The following is a 22,930-nucleotide window of genomic DNA, read 5'->3' on the forward strand; positions in this document are numbered from 1 at the left end:
AAGATGTCAAAGGTGTGAAATATTCGCTGGCTTCTCAGTTGTGTACTCGTTATCAAGGCTTACATGTAGCCAAATTTAATTTTGATGAATATATTCAAATGCAGAGCATTTAATCAACACTAGCACATGGTTTTTTTTGTACAGCATGCGTATGTTTCCTTCTTCTTTTACTATGATCTATAAACTCATACTTAATTTATCCGGTTGCAGCTGTTGCACTATTTTTGTTGAACGAGGCTTAAAAATCTGGCAGGAGGCCTTCCTGCTTTCTTGCTCTTTTCAGTGTTGCAGTGCTGTTTTGCACAATCGGTGCTTTCTGGGTAGTTCCTTGACTTCTTTTCCAATGCTGAGGCTTTCTCTAAAACTTTTCTCTGCCTATGGTTACCACTGTTCCTGCAGCTGAACTGGTAAGACCAGGCTTGGTTGCTGCCTGTATTTGGAGGTTTACAAGTTAATTATCTAGCGATAAAGGTGAGAGTAGTCAACCGGTACACTGTGTTGATTTAAGACTAAGTGTGATATTATTTCTTGTGCTACGACATGGAAGGTTATTTTAATATTTTCTTTTAAGTGTGCATGTGCCTTGTAATGTGTTGAGAATTCAGTTTCTAGTTGAAAGAAAACCTTTCGATCATCTCTTTTTAGTGACCACCATATTTATCCACATGACACAGAGGACAACATTTTGTTCTCCCGTTACCTAGTTTGTTACTTTTTTTTTTTAATGTGGTAAGTATTTACAATTACCTGTGAAATTTCAATTTTTGGTCACTTACTAATTTTTATTTGGGAAGCAACTGGAAAGTGAGTTGATAGGAGGTTAAATGTATATAATCTCATTAATTTGGCGGATAATCTTGAAATTCCCAAAGTTTTATATTTAAAATAAAATTTAATCTGAAATGCCCTTCTCCCACTCATTGATTCTTTATTGTTTGCTCTTTGGTTTGGGGTAATCTGCTCTTTTCCAGAAATTACTTTTTCAGCTTTCAATACCTTTCAGTGATAATGTTTTATTCTTAATGACCTTCTTGAAAATGAGACCTTCTGGAAGAAATAAAGTCCCTCATTTATTTTATTGAAGGCTTATGAATGGTTATCCTGTCTGCAGCTGTAGTGCTCTAGAATCTGATTTCTTAAAAAAAAAGTTAGACAAGCTATAAGTTAATGACTTACTTTTCAGATGTGACTTTGGTCTAGAGGTGCAAATAAGCTTCAAAGAGGCGCTGGTTAATTTCCTTTTCTCTCTTAGAACAAGAATGCCTTTCTCTGTCTCTTTGTTCACTGTCCCTCATTTTTCAACTTTGTAGCTAGTTTTGGTTTTATTGCTCCCTGATGAATTCTCTCCTATTGCAAATATTAAAGGAAGGGTGATTTAGAAGAACTGAGGTTAAAATCTGCTCATTGAGCTCTATAGGCGACATTCCTTGGCGTTTCTCTTTGTGGAAAGTAAGCAGGAGTAAATGGACAAGTCGGCTAAAATGCCAGTGAGTGTTACCAAGGGATGTGCTGACAGCTGGGCCTGACAGTGATTGCTGACCACTGGTCATTCCTGATGCATCCCCTTCTCACCTCTGTCCCCTGCCACCAACCCTTCCCCCAACAACAAAAATCTGGGAGGCACGCCTGTTCTCTTTTGAGAGGACAACTTGAATATTCACTACAGCTTCTCAGACAACGTTGACAATGTCTCTTTGAACTTAGTTCTCTTTTTCATTGGGTTCTTCACCCTTCATGCAGTTTTAAAATCTTACTCATGAACAAGCTGCACGTCCTTGCAGGTCATCTTGTTCAGCTTCAAACAGTAGCACATTTATAAGCTACATTGGAGGTCCATGACTTCAGACATGACAATTCGGCATTGATCAGGTTGGCTGTATGTTTGGGATTTGTCAGTTTCTTTGTCCATTTATTGTGTGGCTTTCAGTACCTTTTCTCTGTGTTTCAAAAGAGCTTTGTTTACATCCTGCCTTTATGTGTAATCTTACAGGGCAACTTTCTGCCTTTTGTTCACCTCCTGCTCATTTTTCACAGGAGTGGAATTTGGTGTAAGACTTGCTTATAAAGCAGGGGTATAGGCTCTTCTAGTTGTTTTCCATTCATTGCAGACTTTTTTTTTTTAATAAAAGAGATTTCCTTTTTTTTTTTTTAAGGTTTTCTAATTTAAAATTTTTAGAAATGTAAAGGCCTCCAAAAGTAAGAGGTGTGGGGACAGTAGTTTGTTTTTATTTTTTGTGATTCCTTTTAATTTTTATTCTAGAACAGGGATGAATATGGGCAGAACAGTGCCTTAAACCAGACCCTCACAACTCTCAAATATGAGACAGTATCATGATATGAGTATATTATATACTTTTATGTGTTCCTGAGAATATTTTTATATTTTTCAAGATATTTATACATATATTTTCATTTTTCTCCCACATTTTGACACTTTCCTTTCTTTCTCTATGTTTCATTGATGCCAAATTGCTAGAAATTTACAATTTCTATTCTGTACCTTCCCATCATGTAGGTCCTTTCACCTAAAACTAAACCTTTTGATCAACTTTACAACAAAAATTTAAAAAAAATTTTTTTAATAAGAAGTGAATTTAAAGTTTATTGCCTTAGTACCATGAAAATCTATTTCAAATAAATTAGCCTGAATATTGGGAAAGGACACTGTGAACTGGGTGTAGACAATAGACCTGTTAAAATGCAAGCCAAAAACTAAGTCTATTTTAAATATGAGGAAGAATAGGTCTTTTGTTTCCTTACCTCTCTGGCCTCTGATACCTTCTAGCCAGCTTGCCTTTCTGTGGTGATGAAAGTAGTTTCCTGCAATCTAGAACTGTTGGAATACTGTACATTTAAGGAGAATAGGTGGGAGAATGTAAGCCTAATTTGTTTATAATGTTCCATTGTACATAAAATGCCTTCTCTACCAAGAGTATATCTTTAAATATTGAGACCAGGTGTTCTCTGGTTATGAATCCAGCAGCATAAGTCAGTGTGGCGTGTTCACAGCACAGCCCAGGTCTCTGCCTCTCCTATAGCCTTTGCTTGCTAATTGTTGGGACTTGTTTTCCTTACGTATATAAGATGATTCCAAGATTCTGTGAGGGAATGGGCATTAATTAAGTAAAAAACAGATACTGTATATTCATAATCTCCTTTTGGTCTTTCAGTCATTAATCCTTAACTGGCCCTGCTTTGGTTGTTAGAATTCTGCAAATTATTAGAATTGCGTAATTGTGAGGATTTCTTTTTCTGTGAATGAATATATGTTTGAATTATCTCATTTCATCTCGATACTTCTTTTTATGTTTACCCTTTCCCCCCTTTAATTTTAAAACATGTTAGAAAATTTTCAAACTTTCAGGAAATTCAGAAGAATAATGTGACATACTTGTTTTTAAAGACATCTTAAATAGTTTAATTATTTAATATAAGGTTAAAAATTTTAAATTATGCCAATAATTGTTTAGAAATTTTATTCCTCATGATTAGTTTTTGCCTTTTTTAGTATTTTAGTGTCTAAAATTTTAGTGTCTATTGTGTGCTAGAAACCAGTTATACACGTTTCGTATTTTGTTTTTTGAAATCATTTAATATTTTCTGAATAATCTCCCTTTATTTATGATAGCAAAACATTGGAAATCAAATAACAAACCTGTTTTAACAGTTTTTTATCATGCAAAGTGACATTTTAATAAATACTGTTTTAAGGATGATCTACCTGTTTTATACATACACATTTATAGAGGTGTCTTCTACTTGAAATACATCAACATTTGGGATTTTAATGTACATAGTGAAACTAGGGGTCATACTTATTTTTTCAGCTTTCTATAATCAGCTCTCATTTCTGAAGCTGAAATGAAGAAAGATTGAAGACTTTTCTCAACCATGTTTTAGCTTTTGGCTTAAAAATCCTAACATTTAGCCAAGCCTTTCAAACCACTATTTACCTGTTCCTTGATTACTCAATATGTCTGAGTGTTTTTCTATCTTTTATATGTAAATATAGGAGTGTTTGCCTCACTCTGAAAATTAATATCTAAGCCAGCAATGTGTTTATGAAAGGTTTTACTAACTTTGGGAAAGTATGTATTATAATGTAAAGTGTCCAAAAGAAGGCACAGTTGTATATTGAGGAAATACAAACACTAAGCTGTTAATAAAATGGGGTGGGCATGCTTGTGTTCGTGGTGGCTACCTTCTCTGCCTGTATGAACAGATCTTCCCCCCCGGAAGCACTGCATCAGCTGCTGAGCTTTCTGCACTTGTTCTGGGGCAGTGGTCCTGCCTCCCTGCTTCCCAGGCAGTAGGGCCAAGCACCGTAGGGAGAAGAAAACCCTTCTCTGTTTTCTTCCAGGTAGATTCCTACGTTTCTGTATGTTTTCATTGTAGGTAACACACCGTACCCTGCTGAAATCCCATCATATGGGTTGAACTTCTGCCTTCACTCACTCCTTTTTTGTTTTTTTAAACTGCCCTGTTAGTTTTTTTTTTTAATATAAGACTTTTAACTTCCGTTTGATAAATGCTTGCATTTTACTTTTCATATAAGAAGTAAAAGCTCTTTGGACTTACTTGGCAAAATTCTATTAAACTTATTTCCTGCATTCAGTTTCCTCTGTGGTCTGCTATGACACTTTAACAGGACTTCCCTGGTGGCGTGGTGGTTAAGAATCCGCCTGCCAATGCAGGGGACACGGGTTCGAACCCTGGTCCGGGAAGATCCCATATGCCGCGGAGCAACTAAGCCCATGCGCCACAACTACTGAGCCCACGTGCCACAACTACTGAAGCCCACGCATCACAGCTACTGAAGCCCACGCGTCTAGAGCCCATGCTCTGCAACAAGAGAAGCCACCGCAATGAGAAGCCTGTGCACTGCAACAAAGAGTAGACCCGTTCGCTGCATCTAGAGAAAGCCCGCGGAGCAGCAATGAAGACCCAACACAGCCATAAATAAATAAATAAGTTTATGAAAAATAAGCAAACAAACCCACTTGCTTTCCCTTCCCTCGTTTTTTTGATTTCCAGCGCTTTTATTGCTTGGGACAGTATCCTCTCACTCCCTACCCCCAGCTCTACCCTGGAAGGTTTACCAGGCTAACTACTTCAGGAATATTCCATTAAGTTCTTAATCCTAAAAGTATGAGGTTATACACGAGCACAGAAACAAGACTGACTCTCTGTTCCGTCATTTAGAAAATTTTCAAACCTTCAGGAAATTTGAATGACTATATAAACTGTGCCTTTGTTTCCACATCCCTAAGATGGGATAGTAATATTATTTAACCCATAGTGTTGTCAATTGGATTAAATTGGCTAATACAGGTCAGGCGTGTTAGTAGCATTTAATAATACAATTTTAGTGAATTATTATGTCACCTACATTTTCTCTCTCCCTCTACCCACACACATACACACAGATTTTTGATGTGATTTTTCCATCCCCTGTTTAATTATAAACTCCTTTTTACCCCCAGCTCTCTTGAGGTATAATTGACAAATTAAAAGCTTATATATTTAGGATGTACAGCATTCAGTATGTGTATACATTGTGAAAGGACTACCACAGTCAAGCTAATTAACACATCCACACCTTATCTACCATTTTTTTTTGTGTGTGGTGAGCACACTTAAGATCTATTCTCTTAGCACATTTCACGTATACAAGACAGTATTATTAGCTGTGGTCACCATGCTACACGTTAGATCCCCAGAACTTACTCATCTTATAACTGAAAGTTTGTATCCTTTGACCAGGTCTCCTCATTCACTAGTGAGATCACATAGTATTTGTCTTTCTGTGTCTGGCTTATTTCAGTTAGCAAAATGTCTTCCAGGTTTAACCATGTCACAAATGGCAGGATCTTCTTTTATTAAGGCTGAATAATATTGCATTGTATATGTATCCCACATTTTCTTTATCTGTTTATACATCCGCAGACACATGTTGTTTCCATGTCTTGACTATTGTTAATGATGCTGCAGCAAACATGGAAGTTCATATATCTCTTCGAGATAATGATTTCATTTCCTTTGGATATATATCAAGAGGTGGCATTGCTGGATCATATGGTAGTTCTATTTTAATTTTTTGAGGAACCTCCCTACTGTTTTCCACAATGGCTGCACCAATTTACATTTCACAACAGCAGTGCACAAGGGTTTCCTTTTCTCCACATCCTCGCCAGCATTTGTTATCTCTTTTTGATAATAGCTATTCTAACAGGAGTGAAGTGATACTTCATTGTGATTTTGATTTGCATTTCCTTGATCAGTAGTGATGTTGAGCACCTTTTCAGTGTACCTGTTGACCATTTGTATGTCTTATTTGGAAAAGTGTCTGTTCAGGTCCTTTGCCCATTTAAAAATTGTTGTTGTTGTTGTTATTGTCTGTTCAGGTCCTTTGCCCATTTAAAAATTGTTGTTGTTGTTGTTGTTATTACATTATTTTTCTATTGAGTCAAATGAGGTCATTGTAAACTCCTTAATTATATTAAGTATTCTTGCTCAAAAGCCGTATTGTCTGTCCATCATTTGTTCTATCCCTTCCATTTTTTTTAACTTGAGCTTAAAGTTGAGTCTTTTTTTATGTGTGTTTTAAAGATAAAATACTTGTTGAAAGTTATTGGAAACTCTCTTAAGAGGATAGTCCAATGTAGATATTCTAGTTTGTATTCAACTACTAGGATTGCCAAACTCTTGAATTTTAGTTTTAGAATTTTCTTTGTGGCTTGTGACCTAATGGGAAGTATCAATACACTACACTGTATGTATTTAAAGTGCACAGTTTGGGCTTCCGTGGTGGCACAGTGGTTAAGAATCCACCTGCCAATGCAGGGGACACGGGTTCGAGCCTTGGCCCGGGAAGATCCCACATGATGCGGAGCAACTAAGCCCGTGCACGACAACTACCTAGCCTGCGCTCTAGAGCCTGCAAGCCACAACTACTGAAGCCCGCGCACCTAGAAGCCCTGCTCTGCAATAAGAGAAGCCACCCAATGAGAAACCCATGCACTGCAACGAAGAGTAAAGCCCGCACGCAGCAACAAAGACCCTATGCAGCCCCCCACAAAAAATTAATTAATTTTTAAAAAAGTGCACAGTTTGATCAGTTTTGACACATGGATATACCTGTGAAACCATGACCATTATGACGATAGCAAACATTTCCATTCCTCCCCAAAGTTTTCCTGTGCCTCTCTGTAATTTTACATTCTGTCCCTTCCTCTACTGTCATCTCCTGGCAATCACTGATTGGTTTTCTATCACTATAGAGTAGTTAATATTTTCTGCAATTTTTACAAAAATGGAGTTATACTGTGTGTATGTGTATACCTGCTTCTTTCATTAAGCATAGTAATTTTGACATTCATGCATGTTATTGCTTATAGCAACAGTTGGTTCCTTTTTATTGCTAAATAGTATTTCATTGTATGGGTATATCATTGTTTATTTATCCATTCATCAGTTGTTTGGGTTGCTAGTTTTTGGCTCTTAAAAATAAAGTTGAGGGGCTTCTCTGGTGGCACAGTGGTTGAGAGTCCGCCTGCTGATGCAGGGGACACGGGTTCATGCCCCAATCCGGGAAGATCCCACATGCCGCGGAGCAGCTGGGCCCGTGAGCCATGGCCACTGAGCCTGCGTGTCCAGAGCCTGAGCTCCACAACAGGACAGGCCACAACAGTGAGAGGCCCACGTACTGCAAAAAAATAAATAAATAAAAATAAAGTTGATATGATATGTGTAGAAATCTTCCTGTGGATAGAAATCTTCATTTCTCGTAGCTAAATATAGAGAAGTAGAGTGGCTGGGTTGAATGGTAGCTGTATAATTTTTTTTTTTTTTTTTTTTTTTTTTTTGCTGTACGCAGGCCTCTAAATGTTGTGGCCTCTCCCGTTGCGGAGCACAGGCTCTGGACGCGCAGGCTCAGCGGCCATGGCTCACGGGCCCAGCCGCTCCGCGGCATGTGGGATCTTCCTGGACCGGGGCACGAACCCGTGTCCCCTGCATCGGCAGGCGGACCCTCAACCACTGCGCCACCAGGGAAGCCCTGTATAATTTTTTAAGAAAACTGTTTCCCAATGTGATTATACCATTTTACATTCCTACCAGCAGAGTCTAGCTGTTCCACATTTTTGTCTGTACTTGGTATGCTCAGTCTTTTTCATGTTTGCCATTCTAGTGGAAACATAGTGGCACATGACTTTGGTTTAGTTTCCCTAATGGCTAATGATGTTGATCACCTTTTCATGTGTTTCTTGTCCGTTTCTGAGAGTTATTTTGTGAAGTGTCTGTTCACATCTCTTATCAATTTCCTCACTAAGTTGTTTGTCTTACTATTTACTTTTAGGTTGCAAGAGTTCTTTATATATTCTGAGTACAGTTCCTTTGTCTGATGTATGTGTTGCAAATGTTTTCTCCCAGTCTATGGCTTGCCTTTTTGTTTTCTTAAGGAGATAACATTTCACTTTGATGAAGCCCAATTTACTGTTCTCTCTCTTTTTTAAAAAATAAATCATGCTTTTTTGTGTCCTAAGAAATTGTTGCCTAGCCCGAGGGTCACGAAGATATTCTTGTTAGAATTTTTTTGTGTAAAACTATATGGTTTTAAATTTAGGCCAAATTTAAATTTTGATCCATTTTGAATTAATTTTTGTGTACTTTGTGAAGTAGGATCGGTGTTCCCCCCTCCCGCCTCCACCACCTCCCCATATCTAGTTGATCTACTTCAGTTTGTTGAAAAGACTTTTTTCCTCCAGTGATTTGCCATTGCCAAAAATGAATTCACCAAACATGTGTAAATCTATTTCTCAATGCTTTGTTCTATTGATCTGGTATGTCTGCCTTTACATCAGTCCCAAAAGGCCTTGGTTATTACATTGCTTTTTTAGTAAATCTTGAAATCAGGTAGAATAAATTCTCCAATTTTGTTCTTTTTAGAAATTGCTGTGGTTATTCTAGGTCCTTTGCATTTGCAAGCAAATGTCAATATCAGCCTGCCAATTTCTACTCAAAAGCCTGCTGCAGTTCTAATTGGGATTGCATTGAATATATAGATCCATTTGGCGGGAATTGCCATTTTAGCAATATTGAATCTTTCTATTAACATAGTATATCTCTCCATATATTTAGGTCTTCTTTAATTATTTTTTAAGCAATATTTCATAGTTTTCAGCATAGAGACCTTGGCCTTGGATGTCTTTTGTTAAATTTATACCTAGGACTTTTACATTTTTTTGACACTGCTATAAGACGGATTGTTTGTCTTCATTTCAATTGCCAATTATTGTTCATATATAAGAATTCAGTTGATATCAACGTTTCATCCTGTGATATTGCCAAATTCACTTATTGTACTATTTTGTAGATTTCTTGGGGTTTTCTATGTAAACAATTATATCATCTGTAAATAGAGTTTTATAGATTTTTTAAAAATCTTTGTCTTTTTTTTTTTTTTTTTTTGGTCTGTTTGTTTTTCTTACCTTATTTCAGGGCTAGAACCTTCAAAACAATGTTGAATAGAAGTGGTAAAAGTAGGTATCCTTGCCTTCTTCCTGATCTCTGGGGGGAGAAATTTAGTCTTTAACCTTTAACTATGATGCTAGCTATAGCTTTTTCATAGATGCCCTGTATCTGTTTGAGGAAGTTTCCTACTAATCTTAGATTCCTGAGAGTTTTTATCATCCCTAGGTGTTGAGGTTTTGTCAAGGCTTTTTTTCCCACATTTATGGAAAAACGATTATATGAGCTTTTTGGTTTATTCTGTTAATATGGTTGATTACATTAATTTATTTTCAAATGTTAAATTAACCTTGACTTCTGCATAAACCCTTGGTTATGTTTTTGCCAATGTATATCCTTTGTTATATATTTTTGAGTTTCAGCTTTGAATTCTTCTTTGGTGAAGAATTTTTGCATGTTCTTTACAGTCTTGTTCTGTAATTTTGGGGGGATACAGCTCAAAAGACGTATGACTTGTCAATTTCAAGGACATTATGAAGATTAAGTGAGGTGGAAAACTAAAATTTTTTGGAAAATTATCAAGCTTACCTACATAATATATTGACTGAGAAATAGTGGAAGAACAGAATAGCAGCTGTAGTTTTTAAAGGGAATTGGCAGTGAGAAGTGGCCTGCTTCATCACTGGACTCACAGACTTTCAGTTCATTGTGGTGGCTTGACCACATGTGTTTTCTCTTCTCCTTCCCTGATGTCTGCCATAATCACATAGGCAGCTAAAAGATGTAAACTCCTAAGGAAAAAGATAACAGTAGAGAAGATAGTGACAGAAGATTTTTTTTTTAATATAAATGTATGTATGTATTTATTTATTGGCTGTGTTGGGTCTTTGTTGCTGCGTGCGGGCTTTCTCTAGTAGCGAGCAGTGGCTACTCTTCATTGTGGTACACGGGCTTCTCATTGCAGTGGCTTCTCTTATTTCGGAGCGCAGGTTCTAAGCGCGTGGGATTCAGTAGTTGTGGCACACGGGCTCAGTAGTTGTGGCTCGCAAGCTCTAGAGCTCAGGCTCAGTAGTTGTGGCGCAGGGGCTTAGTTGCTCCGTGGCATGTGGGATCTTCCCAGACCAGGGCTTGAACCCGTGTCCACTGCATTGGCTGGCAGATTCTTAACCACTGCACCATCAAGGAAGTCCCCAGTGACAAAAGATTTTGACAATTTTTTGTAAAGGGAAACATAACTTTGGAAAGGAGTGTTAATTTGAGTTCAGAGGTAGATAAACAGTGCCTACAAATAAAGATGAGGTCAAGCAGCTTGTCCCAGGCCCAGAGTACTTGGAGGCTCCTGGCATTCCTAGGTCAGTTTTGCAGCTGAAAATCGAAATTCTTCAACAGTCTGTGTTTCAGACATTTTGAACCATTCTCTCCTGCACCCCAGCAGACAGGTGATTACGTCAGCCCCCTTCCTCTGGGGAGATGTGAAGAGCACTAGGCCAGAGATGCTCTAGACTAGAAGGGTGAAACATGGGGTTGAAAATAAAGGGATTGTATACAAGTCCACCCACTGAAGTTAGGCCCCTCACTTCTTTCTCCCTTCTCCACTCCTCCCCAGAAGCCAGCTGGAATACCACATCTAGCTGAATATAGCTTCAATAGAAAAAATCTGACATTTGGAGATCTCCCAGTGAACAGGTGACTAGATATATCTGATCATCATAGGGAGAAGCCCATCAATTAATAAACCTGCCACCCATGCCCAGCTTCTGAGCATTGTTTTAGTGCCTCCATCTTAAATATGAAGGTACATCCAAGGATCACCAGATATATGAGCAAAGCCTCAAAAGTGAAAGAGAATGACCCTAAACGAACTATCAGTGAGCAAACAAAAAAGGAATCAAATGATGCAAGAAACAGAAGAAAACTAAAGAGTAAAATGAAAACAAAAAATCAGAAGAATAAAAGAAGTTGTGTCCATTTAAAAAAGAGATGGAGGAGAACACTAGGAATAAATAGTTGAGAACAAGATAGAGCTTTTGGAATTTTAAAATTCCATGGACAGGGCTTCCCTGGTGGCGCAGTGGTTGAGAGTCCGCCTGCCGATGCAGGGGACACGGGTTCGTGCCCCGGTCCGGGAAGATCCCACATGTCGTGCCCCGGTCCGGGAAGATCCCACATGCCGCGGAGCAGCTGGGCCCGTGAGCCATGGCCGCTGAGCCTGCGCGTCCGGAGCCTGTGCTCTGCAATGGGAGAGGCCACGACAGTGAGAGGCACGCGTACCGCAAAACAAAAACAAACAAACAAACAAACAAAAATTCCATGGACAGATGAAATTGAGTATTAGGGCAAAGGGACTCTCACTTTTTAATTCTAAATTTATCTAATTTTTTTCTGTTACTATTTAGTATTCATTTTTAACTGTGTGCATTTACCATGTTGTTTAGTTAAGCATAAGGAAAATATTAAGTTTGGATTTTTTCAGTTGGGGAAGAGGACTGGCTTGGTTTCACGTTGACTGTTCATGAGCAAATAATGCCTGATGGGGATATTTGAGCCTGGGTTTGTGTTTGGTATTCTGGGCAGACATTAGTGTAATATGCATTTTAAAACAGCAATCGCAGACAATGTTTTTCATAAAAGCAGCACAGGCTGTGGAGTTTGCTTCCCCTGCTCAAATCCAGCTTGGTCACCAAATGTGTGATGTTGTTCTAATCACTTCGCCTCTCTGATTCTCATTTTCTTCGTGTATAGTATGGAATGGTAATATAGTACCTATGTCATAGGGCTGTGATACTATGGAAAGAGTTAAGGGACTTCCCTGGAGGTCCAGTGGTTAAGACTCAGCACTTCCACTGCAAGGGCACAGGTTTGATCCCTGGTCAGGAAACTATTGCACATGATGCACAGTGCAGCCAAAAAAAACCCCCCAAAACGGAGAGATAAGACAGTGTGCAGCACGTACTAAGTGCTCATTAAAAAGAGCAGTTGTTGTAACCATGAAGCAGATGGAGTAGTATATGTAGATGGTTAGGAAAAAGATATATTTAAAAAATAACAAATACAACAATACAAATAATGAGATAATAGGCTGTCCCGAGCTAATAGTATCACTCCCCAGACTGAAAGCTTCTTGTTGCTGGAGAGTCTTTCGTTCACATTCCTCAATGCCCATCATTGTACCTGGGACTGAGAAACTGCGCAGAGAAGGAATGAATGAATGAACCCTTAGTTGTAACATTCATTTGCAGTGCTATCCCCTAACTCTAGTATCAGTCTTCAGGTCATTAAGACAGCATGTTAGTGTGTTTATAAGTACCTAGGAGTGAAGTTTTTGTAAACTTAAATGTTGCATTTCAATTACAGGCGTCCATTAGCAAGGTGAAAGTAACAGAAACATGGCTCAGTTTCCAACACCTTTTGGTGGTAAGTTTTCAAAGATTTTCCTTTTTTAATGTACTTCGGAATCGCATTTTTAAAAACTTAGTATTATGGCAAATTTCAAATATTCACGTAAGTAGAGGGAATAATATAATCAACCCATCATATAGTTTCAGTGATTATCAATCAACTAATGGCCAATATAGTTTCACCTGGATTCTTTTGAGCACCTCTCATACATCAGATCATTTCATTCACAAACATTTTAGTGGGTGTTTCTAAAAGATAACACTTTTAAAGATATAACTACAATACTGTTACCACTCCTGTAAAGTTTCTAGTAATTCCTTAATGTCTTCAACTATCAAGTCAGTGTTAAAATTTTCCCTGATAGTCTTTAGATATTTTGCGTTGTTGTTGTTATGGTTGGTTGGTTCAAATCAGGATCCGAACAAGACACACACATTACAATTAGTTCATGTGTTTCCTAAGTCGCTTTGTTAGTGAACCCTTCTCCATCCCTGTTTTTCTGGTTTTTTGTTTTGCAGTTTATTTGTTGAGGTGACTGGGTCATTTATTCTGTACTTTTTCTTTAGACTGGATTTAAAGCATGACATTTTTGTTTTACTTTAGTTAATCTGCTTGAAACATCAATCTGCATAAGATGTGTTTTTCAGGTAATTTCCCCTAAGATTATTAGGAAAGTGTTAAATGTTGGTTTTGCTTACTGGCCAAGTTTTGTTTTGTTTTAAAGAGAGCATGCCATATGACTGAATTTCTCTTGGCAGCTGTCAAACCTAGCCACCGTGAAGAGAGTAAGGCAGCATAAAGCCCCATCCCTGGGATTACATCTGTAAAAGTCTCTGTGAGCTTCTAGTACAGAAGTCTGCAACCTTTTCAGAACCATTAGTCTTACTGTTTTATTTTCTGTTTTGTTTTTGTCCCCCTTCTTAGTTACTGAGCAAGTTTTTTGTTTGTTTTGTTTTGCTTGTTTGGTGGGGTTTGTTTCTGTTTGACAAATTTTGACAGGGCAATAGAAGTTGCAGGACTGTAAGGCCTGTGAGGGTAGGGATCTGATCTATTTCGGTCACCATCTTATCCCTAATGTCTAACACAGTGTGTGGCACATAGGAGGTGTTCAACAAGTCTGTTTTCAGTGACTGAATGAATTGCTGCTCTGCCTGTCGCTGTCATATCAGACACTGCAGAGAAGGGAGATTTCAGTGTTTAGGCATTTTGCTTGTATGCTAGGCACCTTCACATACTGTCTGTTCCCACCTTTTGGGAAAATGTCTGAACTTTTGAAAACCTTCTACCTGTGTAATCTAGAGTTATTTGGTGAATTTGTTTGAGAAAACCTAACACTAAAGTGAGGAAAATCCCAGAAACAAGGGGATATCTGGTCAGTCCAAGAACTGAAACTGAAGGACTTAAATCCTGTTCCCTCTGGTTTGCCATTGTTTTTTTCAGGATACCCATTTTTAAAAACAGCTTCAGTGAGTTATAATCTACATGCCATAAAATTCACTACAATCTAGTATTTGAATATTTTTATCACTCCAAAAAGATTTTCATGGAATCACATAGGATACTAATTTAGTGAAGCTCAATTTTTCCATAACTTTCACTTGTGGCATTTAAGATATCTGAAAATACTGTTTTAAATTAGACTATTGATTTGTAAATCAGTCTGTTTATGTAAATAAATGATGATTATTAACATGTCTTCATACAGTCCTGCTAACTACAGGGTTATAGGACAAGTTTTTAAAAAAAGAGTTTGTGCTAATATCTTTTATTTTTTTTGGCCTGCTTTACTCTTAATTTTCTTTTTTTTCCCCTTTCTTTAAAAAATTTTTATTGGCATATAGTTGATTTACAATGTTGTGTTAGTTTCTGTTGTACAGCAAAGTGAATCAGTTATACATATACATATGTCCACTCTTTTTTAGATTCTTCTCCATATAGGTCATTACAGAGTATTGAGAAGAGTTCCCTGTGCTATACAGTAGGTCCTTATTAGTTGTCTGTTTTATATATAGTGGTGTGTATATGTCTACTCTTAGCTTTCTAACTTTATATTCAAAACTTCCAAGGACAAACAGATGTTAACTTATCAAATCATTTATAACATACCGACAGTATCTTAAGGTACTATGGAAACTGTGCGTGTGAGCACTTTGTTTTTATTTTCTCATTGAATAATTTCTTTGTCTTTTCTTTGGATTGTAGGTAGCCTGGATATTTGGGCCATAACTGTAGAGGAAAGAGCAAAGCATGATCAACAGTTCCATAGTTTAAAGCCAATATCTGGATTTATTACTGGTAATTGGAGTCAGTATTTTTACATTTTTACTTATCATAGTGCATATATCTGTGGAAAATCTATTATGCAGAGCGAAGGTGGGCACATGTGATCTAGGGTACACTTTGCCTATTTTGCCTTAACCTGGAGTCTGTATTTTTACAGTTGCTTCTCTTCCAATGCACTCAAGTCTTTTTTACAGTTTTTAATGAATGCCAAGTCACTGTTTTAGGCATATCACTATTGGGAATTGTTTAAGATTAATGGACCACATTCTTTAAGTAATTGTAGCATTGGACTGTGGTCCTTCAGCAAAAACACTTCCTTAATTCTGATCTTGAACTGGCTTGAGTAAATTAACAGATTATGAACATTAAAAAAATTTTTTCTTATTGCTATGTCCTTAAGGTCCTTTTGTACTTTGCGTTTTCTAATCTCTTTCCTGTTTGATTACTCTTCAGGAATTAGCTTTAGAAAAAATGGGATCTAGATTTCCTGGGAACTTGCTTTTGTGTGTATTTGTTTCACTTCTCTTTAACTTACTAATTCTTAGTCCTCGATGTGATTCTTTTAATCATTGTTACTAACTCTCCATAAATATGTTAGAAGTACCAAAAATCTGAAGTGTAGGTAAATGAGAATGGCAAAGAACTCTTTTGTAAAGTAGAAGTATGGGTCATCAGTTTCTTGAGAATTTCTGTAGGTTCACTTTGTTGTAACGTGTAGCTGTTAGCATCTTAATTACTAGCAGATTAATTAAAGTGGACAATCTACCCCTACACAATGGTAGGCCCTTTTTGAGATGATTTTTTTTTTAAGTGTTACATTCTAAAGTCAGTGCTGATGGATTCATTTTATTGTTATTTATAAACTTATCATTTGGCTTTTAAAATGTATTCAGTTCAGTATTTACAGGATTTTTAACCTCTTTCTTTTTGTAATTTTGCCATAAGTGGTTTTCTGTCAGCTGCTGTTTTCTTCTAAAACTTTTTCCATTTCATTTACAGGTGATCAAGCTAGAAACTTTTTTTTTCAATCTGGGTTACCTCAACCTGTTTTAGCACAGATATGGTAAGTTGGAACTTCATACAAGCAGAAGGTTATAAACTAGTCCAGTAATATCTAATCTTAATTTCTTAAGTTACAGAGGAGAACATGTATTTCTAGTCTGAAATACCCTACTACTTCTTACCAGAGAAGTACTTCTGAAAAGTGTCTTTCTGGTATGGAACTTTAAAAAAAAAAAAAAAAAAAGTGGTGACATTTGCAAGATAACTGTTACAAAGTTGAATTTCCAGTTGAGAAATCTACATTTTGATATTTTCTCACCACTTTGGTTTTTTTGTTTGTTTGTTTTCTGGGGGTTTTTTGGCCACACCATGCTGGAGTGTGGGATCTTAGTTCCCTACCAGGGATTGAACCCATGCCCCCTGCATTGAGAGCACAGAGTCTTAACAACTGGACTGCCAGGGAAGTCCCTTTCTCACCACTTTGTTTTACCTTCATCCACATCACCCATATTCATCTAAATGGTCCACATTTCCTGCTTTATAATGTGATAGTTCTGTATCTTTCATTGAATAAAAGGTAAAGAAGATATTTGAGGTTAATAATGGAATAACCAGTGAAAGAGTGAAATAACCAGTATTCATTACAGTGTTGTGCAAGGTGAGCACATAAAAAATATTGTTGAATCTCTTGATTAACTAGCACAAATAAGTGTTCAGTCTTTTGAAACCACAGGAAAGAAAGAGAATGAATGAAAAAGACTGGCAAATACAGTTTTGGGTTCTAGGTTTATGACTTTGGGAAGCCATGCTGAATTCTTTGGCCAAGAAGCCACGTTTTCCTGCAGTGTATGGTTCTTAAAGTTAGTACATCATTTCCCTGGGCTCGTTAGTGTTGTGGTGGGCAGCTTGTTATGGTGAAAAGAACACATGATTTGTAGTTGAATCCCATCTGTACTACTTTCTATCTTTCTGATTTGGAACATGTACTTACCCCCCCCCCAGCCTCAGTTTTCACATCTAGAAAATGGGAAGACACTTGTTTCCTTACAGGGTTATTGAGTGGATTAGCAGAGAAACTGTATGTAAAGGACTTAGTGTGGGCCCTGGCACATAATAGAGCCTCAAAACAAAACCCCAGAAAGGTGCTGAGCTGGCCAAAAATGTTCGTTCGGGTTTTTCTGTAAGATGTTACGGAACGCAAAAATAAAGATTGACATAGTTCCTTGTTGCCTTTAAGCAGAGTCTACAGAACATAGTCTAAGCTTGATTATAAGTGTTGTCAGTATGAAAATCATTTACTATGTTCTGAAATAGCAAAACTTTCATGGGAAATTATATATTATTTGTGTGTGGATTTATTTGAATTGAAATTAAATGATATCAGATTCCTGTGCTTTTTTTGGTGTCTGCTTTATTTTCTTTTTCCTGGTTGTCAGCATATGGGCTGCCAGACTGTCTCTTTCAACTATGATACCCTTTTAGTGCTAATGTCTCATCTACTTTGAAGTAGAAAATTCAGATAACCAAGGTTTTTGGAATTACTTTTATTATTTTTTTTTAATTAATTAATTACTTTTTGGCTGCGTTGGGTCTTCGTTGCTGCGGACGGGCTTCCTCTAGCTGTGGTGAGTGGGGGCTACTCTTCGATGCAGTGCACAGGCTTCTCATTGCAGTGGCTTCTCTTGTTGCGGAGCACGGGCTCTAGGCGCACAGGCTTCAGTAGTTGTGGCACACGGGCTCAGTAGTTGTGGCGCACAGGCTTAGTTGCTCCACGGAATGTGGGATCTTCCTGGACCAGGGATCAAACCCGTGTCCCCTGTATTGGCAGGTGGCTTCTTAACCACTGTGCCACCAGGGAAGTCCCTGGAATTACTTTTAAAGTAAAGTAAAAGACACACACACACACACACACACACACACACAGAAGGAACACTCATGTACTTCTGAGCACAGGGACACTGACCTGTTGGTTAAGTGCCTAAGTCTAAATGCAAGAAACTTGTGACATCTGTGTTAAATTTCTTTTTGCTTTGTGTTCTGCTGTGTGATTGTTTTTCACACCATCAGCCAAGATCACTCACTAGAATCTTCCTTTCCCAGACTTAGCTTCCTTCACTGAATTCTGCTTTTATACTGTATTTCCAATCTATAAAGGTTCATTCAAGAAGCAGTCTTGTAATGAATACTCTGCTGCAAGGAAATCTATAATAAATTAACATTTATTCATTCAACAGTGGAAGAATATTTATCAGATGTCTACTATGGGCCTGTGCCTGTTGTAGGTGCTGGGAATTCAGCTGTGAACAAAACTGACAAAATTTGTGCTTTCATCGAAATTGCAATCCAGTGGAAGGAGATGGTCAATAACAGCATAAAAACTGTCACATGTTAATAAGTGTAATGGAGAAAAATAAAGTATTATTTAGTAAATTTCAGTTCAACTTTCAATTAAGACAGTTAATTTTTTGTTTGTTTTTTTGGGTTTTTTTGTTTGTTTTTTTTTTTAACCAGAGTATACCAAAGTCATTTTTACCAACTTATTCTTTTCATTGTGAAAATTTTTTAACAGTGAATATAATGAGTCTGCAGACTTAGGTTAAATTAAAAATGTTCTTTGTCTTTAATTTTTTTCTGACATTTTGTTAAATAAATTTGTGATGGCATATTTTACTTTCATCAAGAATTGCTATCAGGGGAAAAAAAACAAAATGAAACACACCTCTAAGAATCTTTTCCCAAAAGCAATATCTCTGAAAAGTCGTTAGAAATTTCTCGAGCCACAGATGTCCTGCTAAGATGCTGGAATGGTGTGGTGCAGAGTGTGAGGAACATCTGTCTTTTGACACTAGCTCTGATGCTTCTTCATTTTGGAAGCTTGAGCAATACTTCACCTCTTCAAATTTCGGTTTATAAATTTATAAATAACAGCTGACCTAATGAAATAGTTTTCCCTCCCTATCTCTCATGCTAATCTTGTGTTCTCATGTGGTTTTTCTGATGGGATCACAGGGCAAGTCCAATGCCACTTTTGGTAGAGAGAGAAGTGGGTTTGAGTCTAAAATTTTAGGCAGTCCCTGTGTCATTCCTCTGGGGAAGAAGAAAATTTTGGATTGAGAATTAGGACCTTTTTCTAGTTTCTCTTTCTCTCTGGGCCTTACTTTCATTTGCTCTGGACCATTCAAAAGTGTGAGTGATGTGCACAGCTGGGAAATATCTGTTGGAATCCATGTAGAAATTATATTCCAGTTAATTAATTTATGAGCTTTGGAACTATAACCTACTAATACTTTGGAACTACCTATCTCTCCAACCCAGTTTCCAATTAAGAATACAGGAAAACTTGAATTCTCCCTCAGAATGGAGTCAAGTCAGTGTGTGTAATGCCAAATTATAACTGTGGCCAAAGATGATATATCTTCCTAGAAATTGTCTTGCTAATAAGGAACTGGAAGGAACAGGGCCAGTATCCTATATCCTTTTGGCAGCTTAAATGCTTAACATTGTTGCAACCTTGATCTGGTGTGGAGACAGAGAAGAAGAAAGCAGAGGGCAATGGACAAGAGCCTTGAAGGCGGAGGAAAGCAGAGGTGGAATGAGGACTTTGGAATCAGAGGCAGTAGGTAGGGGCCACAGAAATGGGGATTAGAAGCTCTTAAGGAGAGAAATGAGGGGAAGAGAGGCAGCACCACCTAGAAATGGGCCCCAAGAGGAGGAGGAAGCCAGAGGCATAAGGGCAGAAATTAGAACATCTTGGTGATCTGGCTCAAGGATGGGGCAGGGGGCAAGGCTAACGCCTGTGTGACGCCTTTGGATGCTATCTTAGGATACCACTGAGCATATGTCAGGAGGGCCTTCAGCCCCCAGCAAGATCAGTTTGCCAAAGTCATTTACCCCCAGGAAAAGTCATCCTGGACATTCCTGGGTCGTCACCATCTCAGTTCATGGCATTGAGCATCTACCCGGCTGCTGGAAGCCATGCCTGATTCCTCTCTTTTCCTTACCCTACGCAACCAATCCATCAGCAGGTACTTTTTGACTCCATTTACAGACTGTATCCCCAATCTGGCCATTTCTTTCTGTATCCTTTGCTACCATCCTCATTTGTCATAGTGGGCCTAATAGCTGGGCCCACTATTCGAGCATTCTGACTCCCGAGCATTCTGACTGGAGTCTCTCACACTTGCCTGTTTAGATTCCATTCTCCAAACAGCACCCCAACAATCTTTTGAAAAAGTAAATCCATTTAAAACTCTCCATTGATAAGAAAACCCAAAGTCATGACCAAGGCCACAAGGCCCAATACGATCTGGCTCTTGCTTTTTCCCTCTTCTCTTATTTTGTACCACTCCCTTCCTCAATTTTTGCACTCTAGTTTCTCTGACCTTTTTTCTATCTTTAAATGGGTTCCTTTGGCCTCAGGGTCATTGCACTTGGCATTTTCTCTTCCTATCATGCAACTCTTCTAGATCCTCACATATTTGGCCGATTACCCTTCAGGTTTTGGTTCACCTCCCCAGAGAAGGGCTTCCTGACCACTAATCTAAAGCAGTTCCCTCTCCCCACCTGCTCTGAAGAACGTCTTCTCTTTCCCATCACCTTGCTTTATTTCTTTTTTTTTTTAATAAATTTATTTATTTTATTTATTTATTTTTGGCAGCATTGGGTCTTCCTTGCTGTGTGCTGGCTTTCTCTAGCTGCGGCGAGCGGGGTCTACTCTTCGTTGCGGTGCGCGGGCTTCTCGTTGCGGTGGCTTCTCTTGTGGAGCACAGGCCCTAGACACGCAGGCTTCAGTAGTTGTGGCACACGGGCTCATTGCAGACTGTAGAGCGCAGGCTCAGTAGTTGTGGTGCACGGGCTTAGTTGCTCTGCAGCATGTGGGATCTTCCTGGACCAGGGCTTGAACCCATGTTCCCCCTGCATTGGCAGGCGGATTCTTAACCACTGCGCCGCCAGGGAAGGCCTTGCTTTATTTATTAATAGCACTTACCGTGTGGAATAATCTGACTAGTTTTCTTGTTGAGTGTCTGCTTGCACTGAAACAAGCTCTGAGGGCAGGAACGTTGCCTGTCTTTTTCTTAGTTGTAAGCCTAGTTCCTGGATAGAGACCTTAGTAGGTGACCTGTTCAAAAATATTTGTTGGAGAAATCCCTGGTGGTCCAGTGGTTAGGACTCTGTGCTTTCACTGCTGTGGTCCAGGTTCAATCGGCCAAAAAAAAAAACTTCGGATGAATAAACAAACAGATGGGTGAGTGACTAGGCCTGGTTAATCTGCACAGTGGGAGGTGAGCAGCCTGTGATGAGCCTTTGTGGGTGAAGTAGGCTCCTAAAGGAATCTGTTGGCTTCAGTTCTGGTGTAGTGAATGAGACTGAGCGAGAGGAGGCCCGCCTTTTTTCTCTGAATCCTATGATACAAACAAGATAGTTTCAGAATTTCTACACTCCCATCCACCACAGACAACAAACCTATTCAATGGCGTTCAAGGTTACTTCATAGTTCTTTTGTTTATAGCCTGAGGATATATGAAGTACTGTGTTCAGAAGTTATTTAGATTAGTTTTTTTCCCTTCTTCCTATGTGGACATGTTACTTATTTAAAATACTATTAGGTTGATTTGGCTTTTTTGCTTGTTTTTTTGTTTTTAATTAATTTTTATTGGAGCATCGTTGATTTGCAATGTTGTGTTAGCTTCAGGTGTACAGAAAAGTGTATCAGTTATACATATACATATATCCACTCTTTTTTAGATTCTTTTCCCATATAGGTCATTACAGCATACTGAGTAGAGTTCCCCATGCTATACAGTAGGTCCTTATTAGTTATCTATTTTATATGTAGTCGTGTGTACATGTCAATTCCAGTCTCCCAATTTATCCCCCCCCCCTTGGTTTATATGTTTTTGTTTTTATTTAGTTTAGGGATCTGCTCTCATCTTCGTGAACTTAATTTTATGTTTTGAATATGTAACACATTAACAAGATTTCAAAAGCTAAACTCTACAAAAGTGTGAACTCAGAGAAGTGTCACTCGCTGTCCTATTGTTTCATCCCATTCCCACTTATTTTATTAGCTTCTTATTATCCTTTCTTTGTTTATTTCTGTGGGGAAAAAGCATGTCCATAATATGTGTGCAAATTTATATTTAAATTATTTCCTCTTCCTTCTACTTTGAAAGTAACCTCCTATAAATGTTCTTTTGGAACATTTGCTTTTCTCACTTAACAGTGTATCCTAGAAATCGCTCATAACATTCCATAGAGATCTTCCTCATTTTCTTTTTACAGTTATATAATAGTTATTGTTGAAGATATACCATAGTTTATTCAGCTAATTTCCTGTGTTTTCTGCATTTGGGTTATTTCTAATATTTTGCAATTACAGATAATGCAGCAAAGAATGAGTTAAAGCATGTTTTTTTCCTTTGTTTTTTTTTGTGGTACGCGGGCCTCTCACTGTTGTGGCCTCTCTCGTTGCGGAGCACAGGCTCTGGACGTGCAGGCTCAGCGGCCATGGCTCACAGGCCCAGCCGCTCTGCGGCATGTGGGATCCTCCCGGACCGGGGCACGAACCCGTGTCCCCTGCATCGGCAGGCGGACTCTCAACCACTGCGCCACCAGGGAAGCCCAAAGCATGTATTTTTGTATTGTTGGACGTGTATCTTCAGGGTGAATTCCTAGGATTGAATCACTGTGTCAAAGAGTAAATGCATATGTAGTTCTGTAGGTGTGGCCAGATTTTCCTACACTTGGAGTTGAAGCACTTTTTCCTGCTGACAGTATG

General features: G+C 38.3%; 1 protein-coding gene across 3 annotated transcripts in view; it reads left to right on the forward strand.

Annotated features, from left to right (window-relative positions):
- The window catches only part of ITSN1 (intersectin 1), a 230,621-nt gene that overhangs the window by 48,352 nt on the left and 159,339 nt on the right, over positions 1-22,930 (forward strand). For all 3 annotated transcript variants that reach the window (XM_073804459.1, XM_019922857.3, XM_019922858.3), the window contains exons 2-4: positions 12,823-12,882; positions 15,070-15,162; positions 16,150-16,213. In XM_073804459.1, the coding sequence (XP_073660560.1) occupies positions 12,855-12,882; positions 15,070-15,162; positions 16,150-16,213 (185 nt within the window). In that variant the 5' untranslated portion in view covers positions 12,823-12,854. The remainder of the gene's footprint in view (positions 1-12,822; positions 12,883-15,069; positions 15,163-16,149; positions 16,214-22,930) is intronic.

Source organism: Tursiops truncatus, chromosome 4 (genome assembly GCF_011762595.2).
Source record: "Tursiops truncatus isolate mTurTru1 chromosome 4, mTurTru1.mat.Y, whole genome shotgun sequence".
NCBI classification, from domain to species: domain Eukaryota; kingdom Metazoa; phylum Chordata; class Mammalia; order Artiodactyla; family Delphinidae; genus Tursiops; species Tursiops truncatus.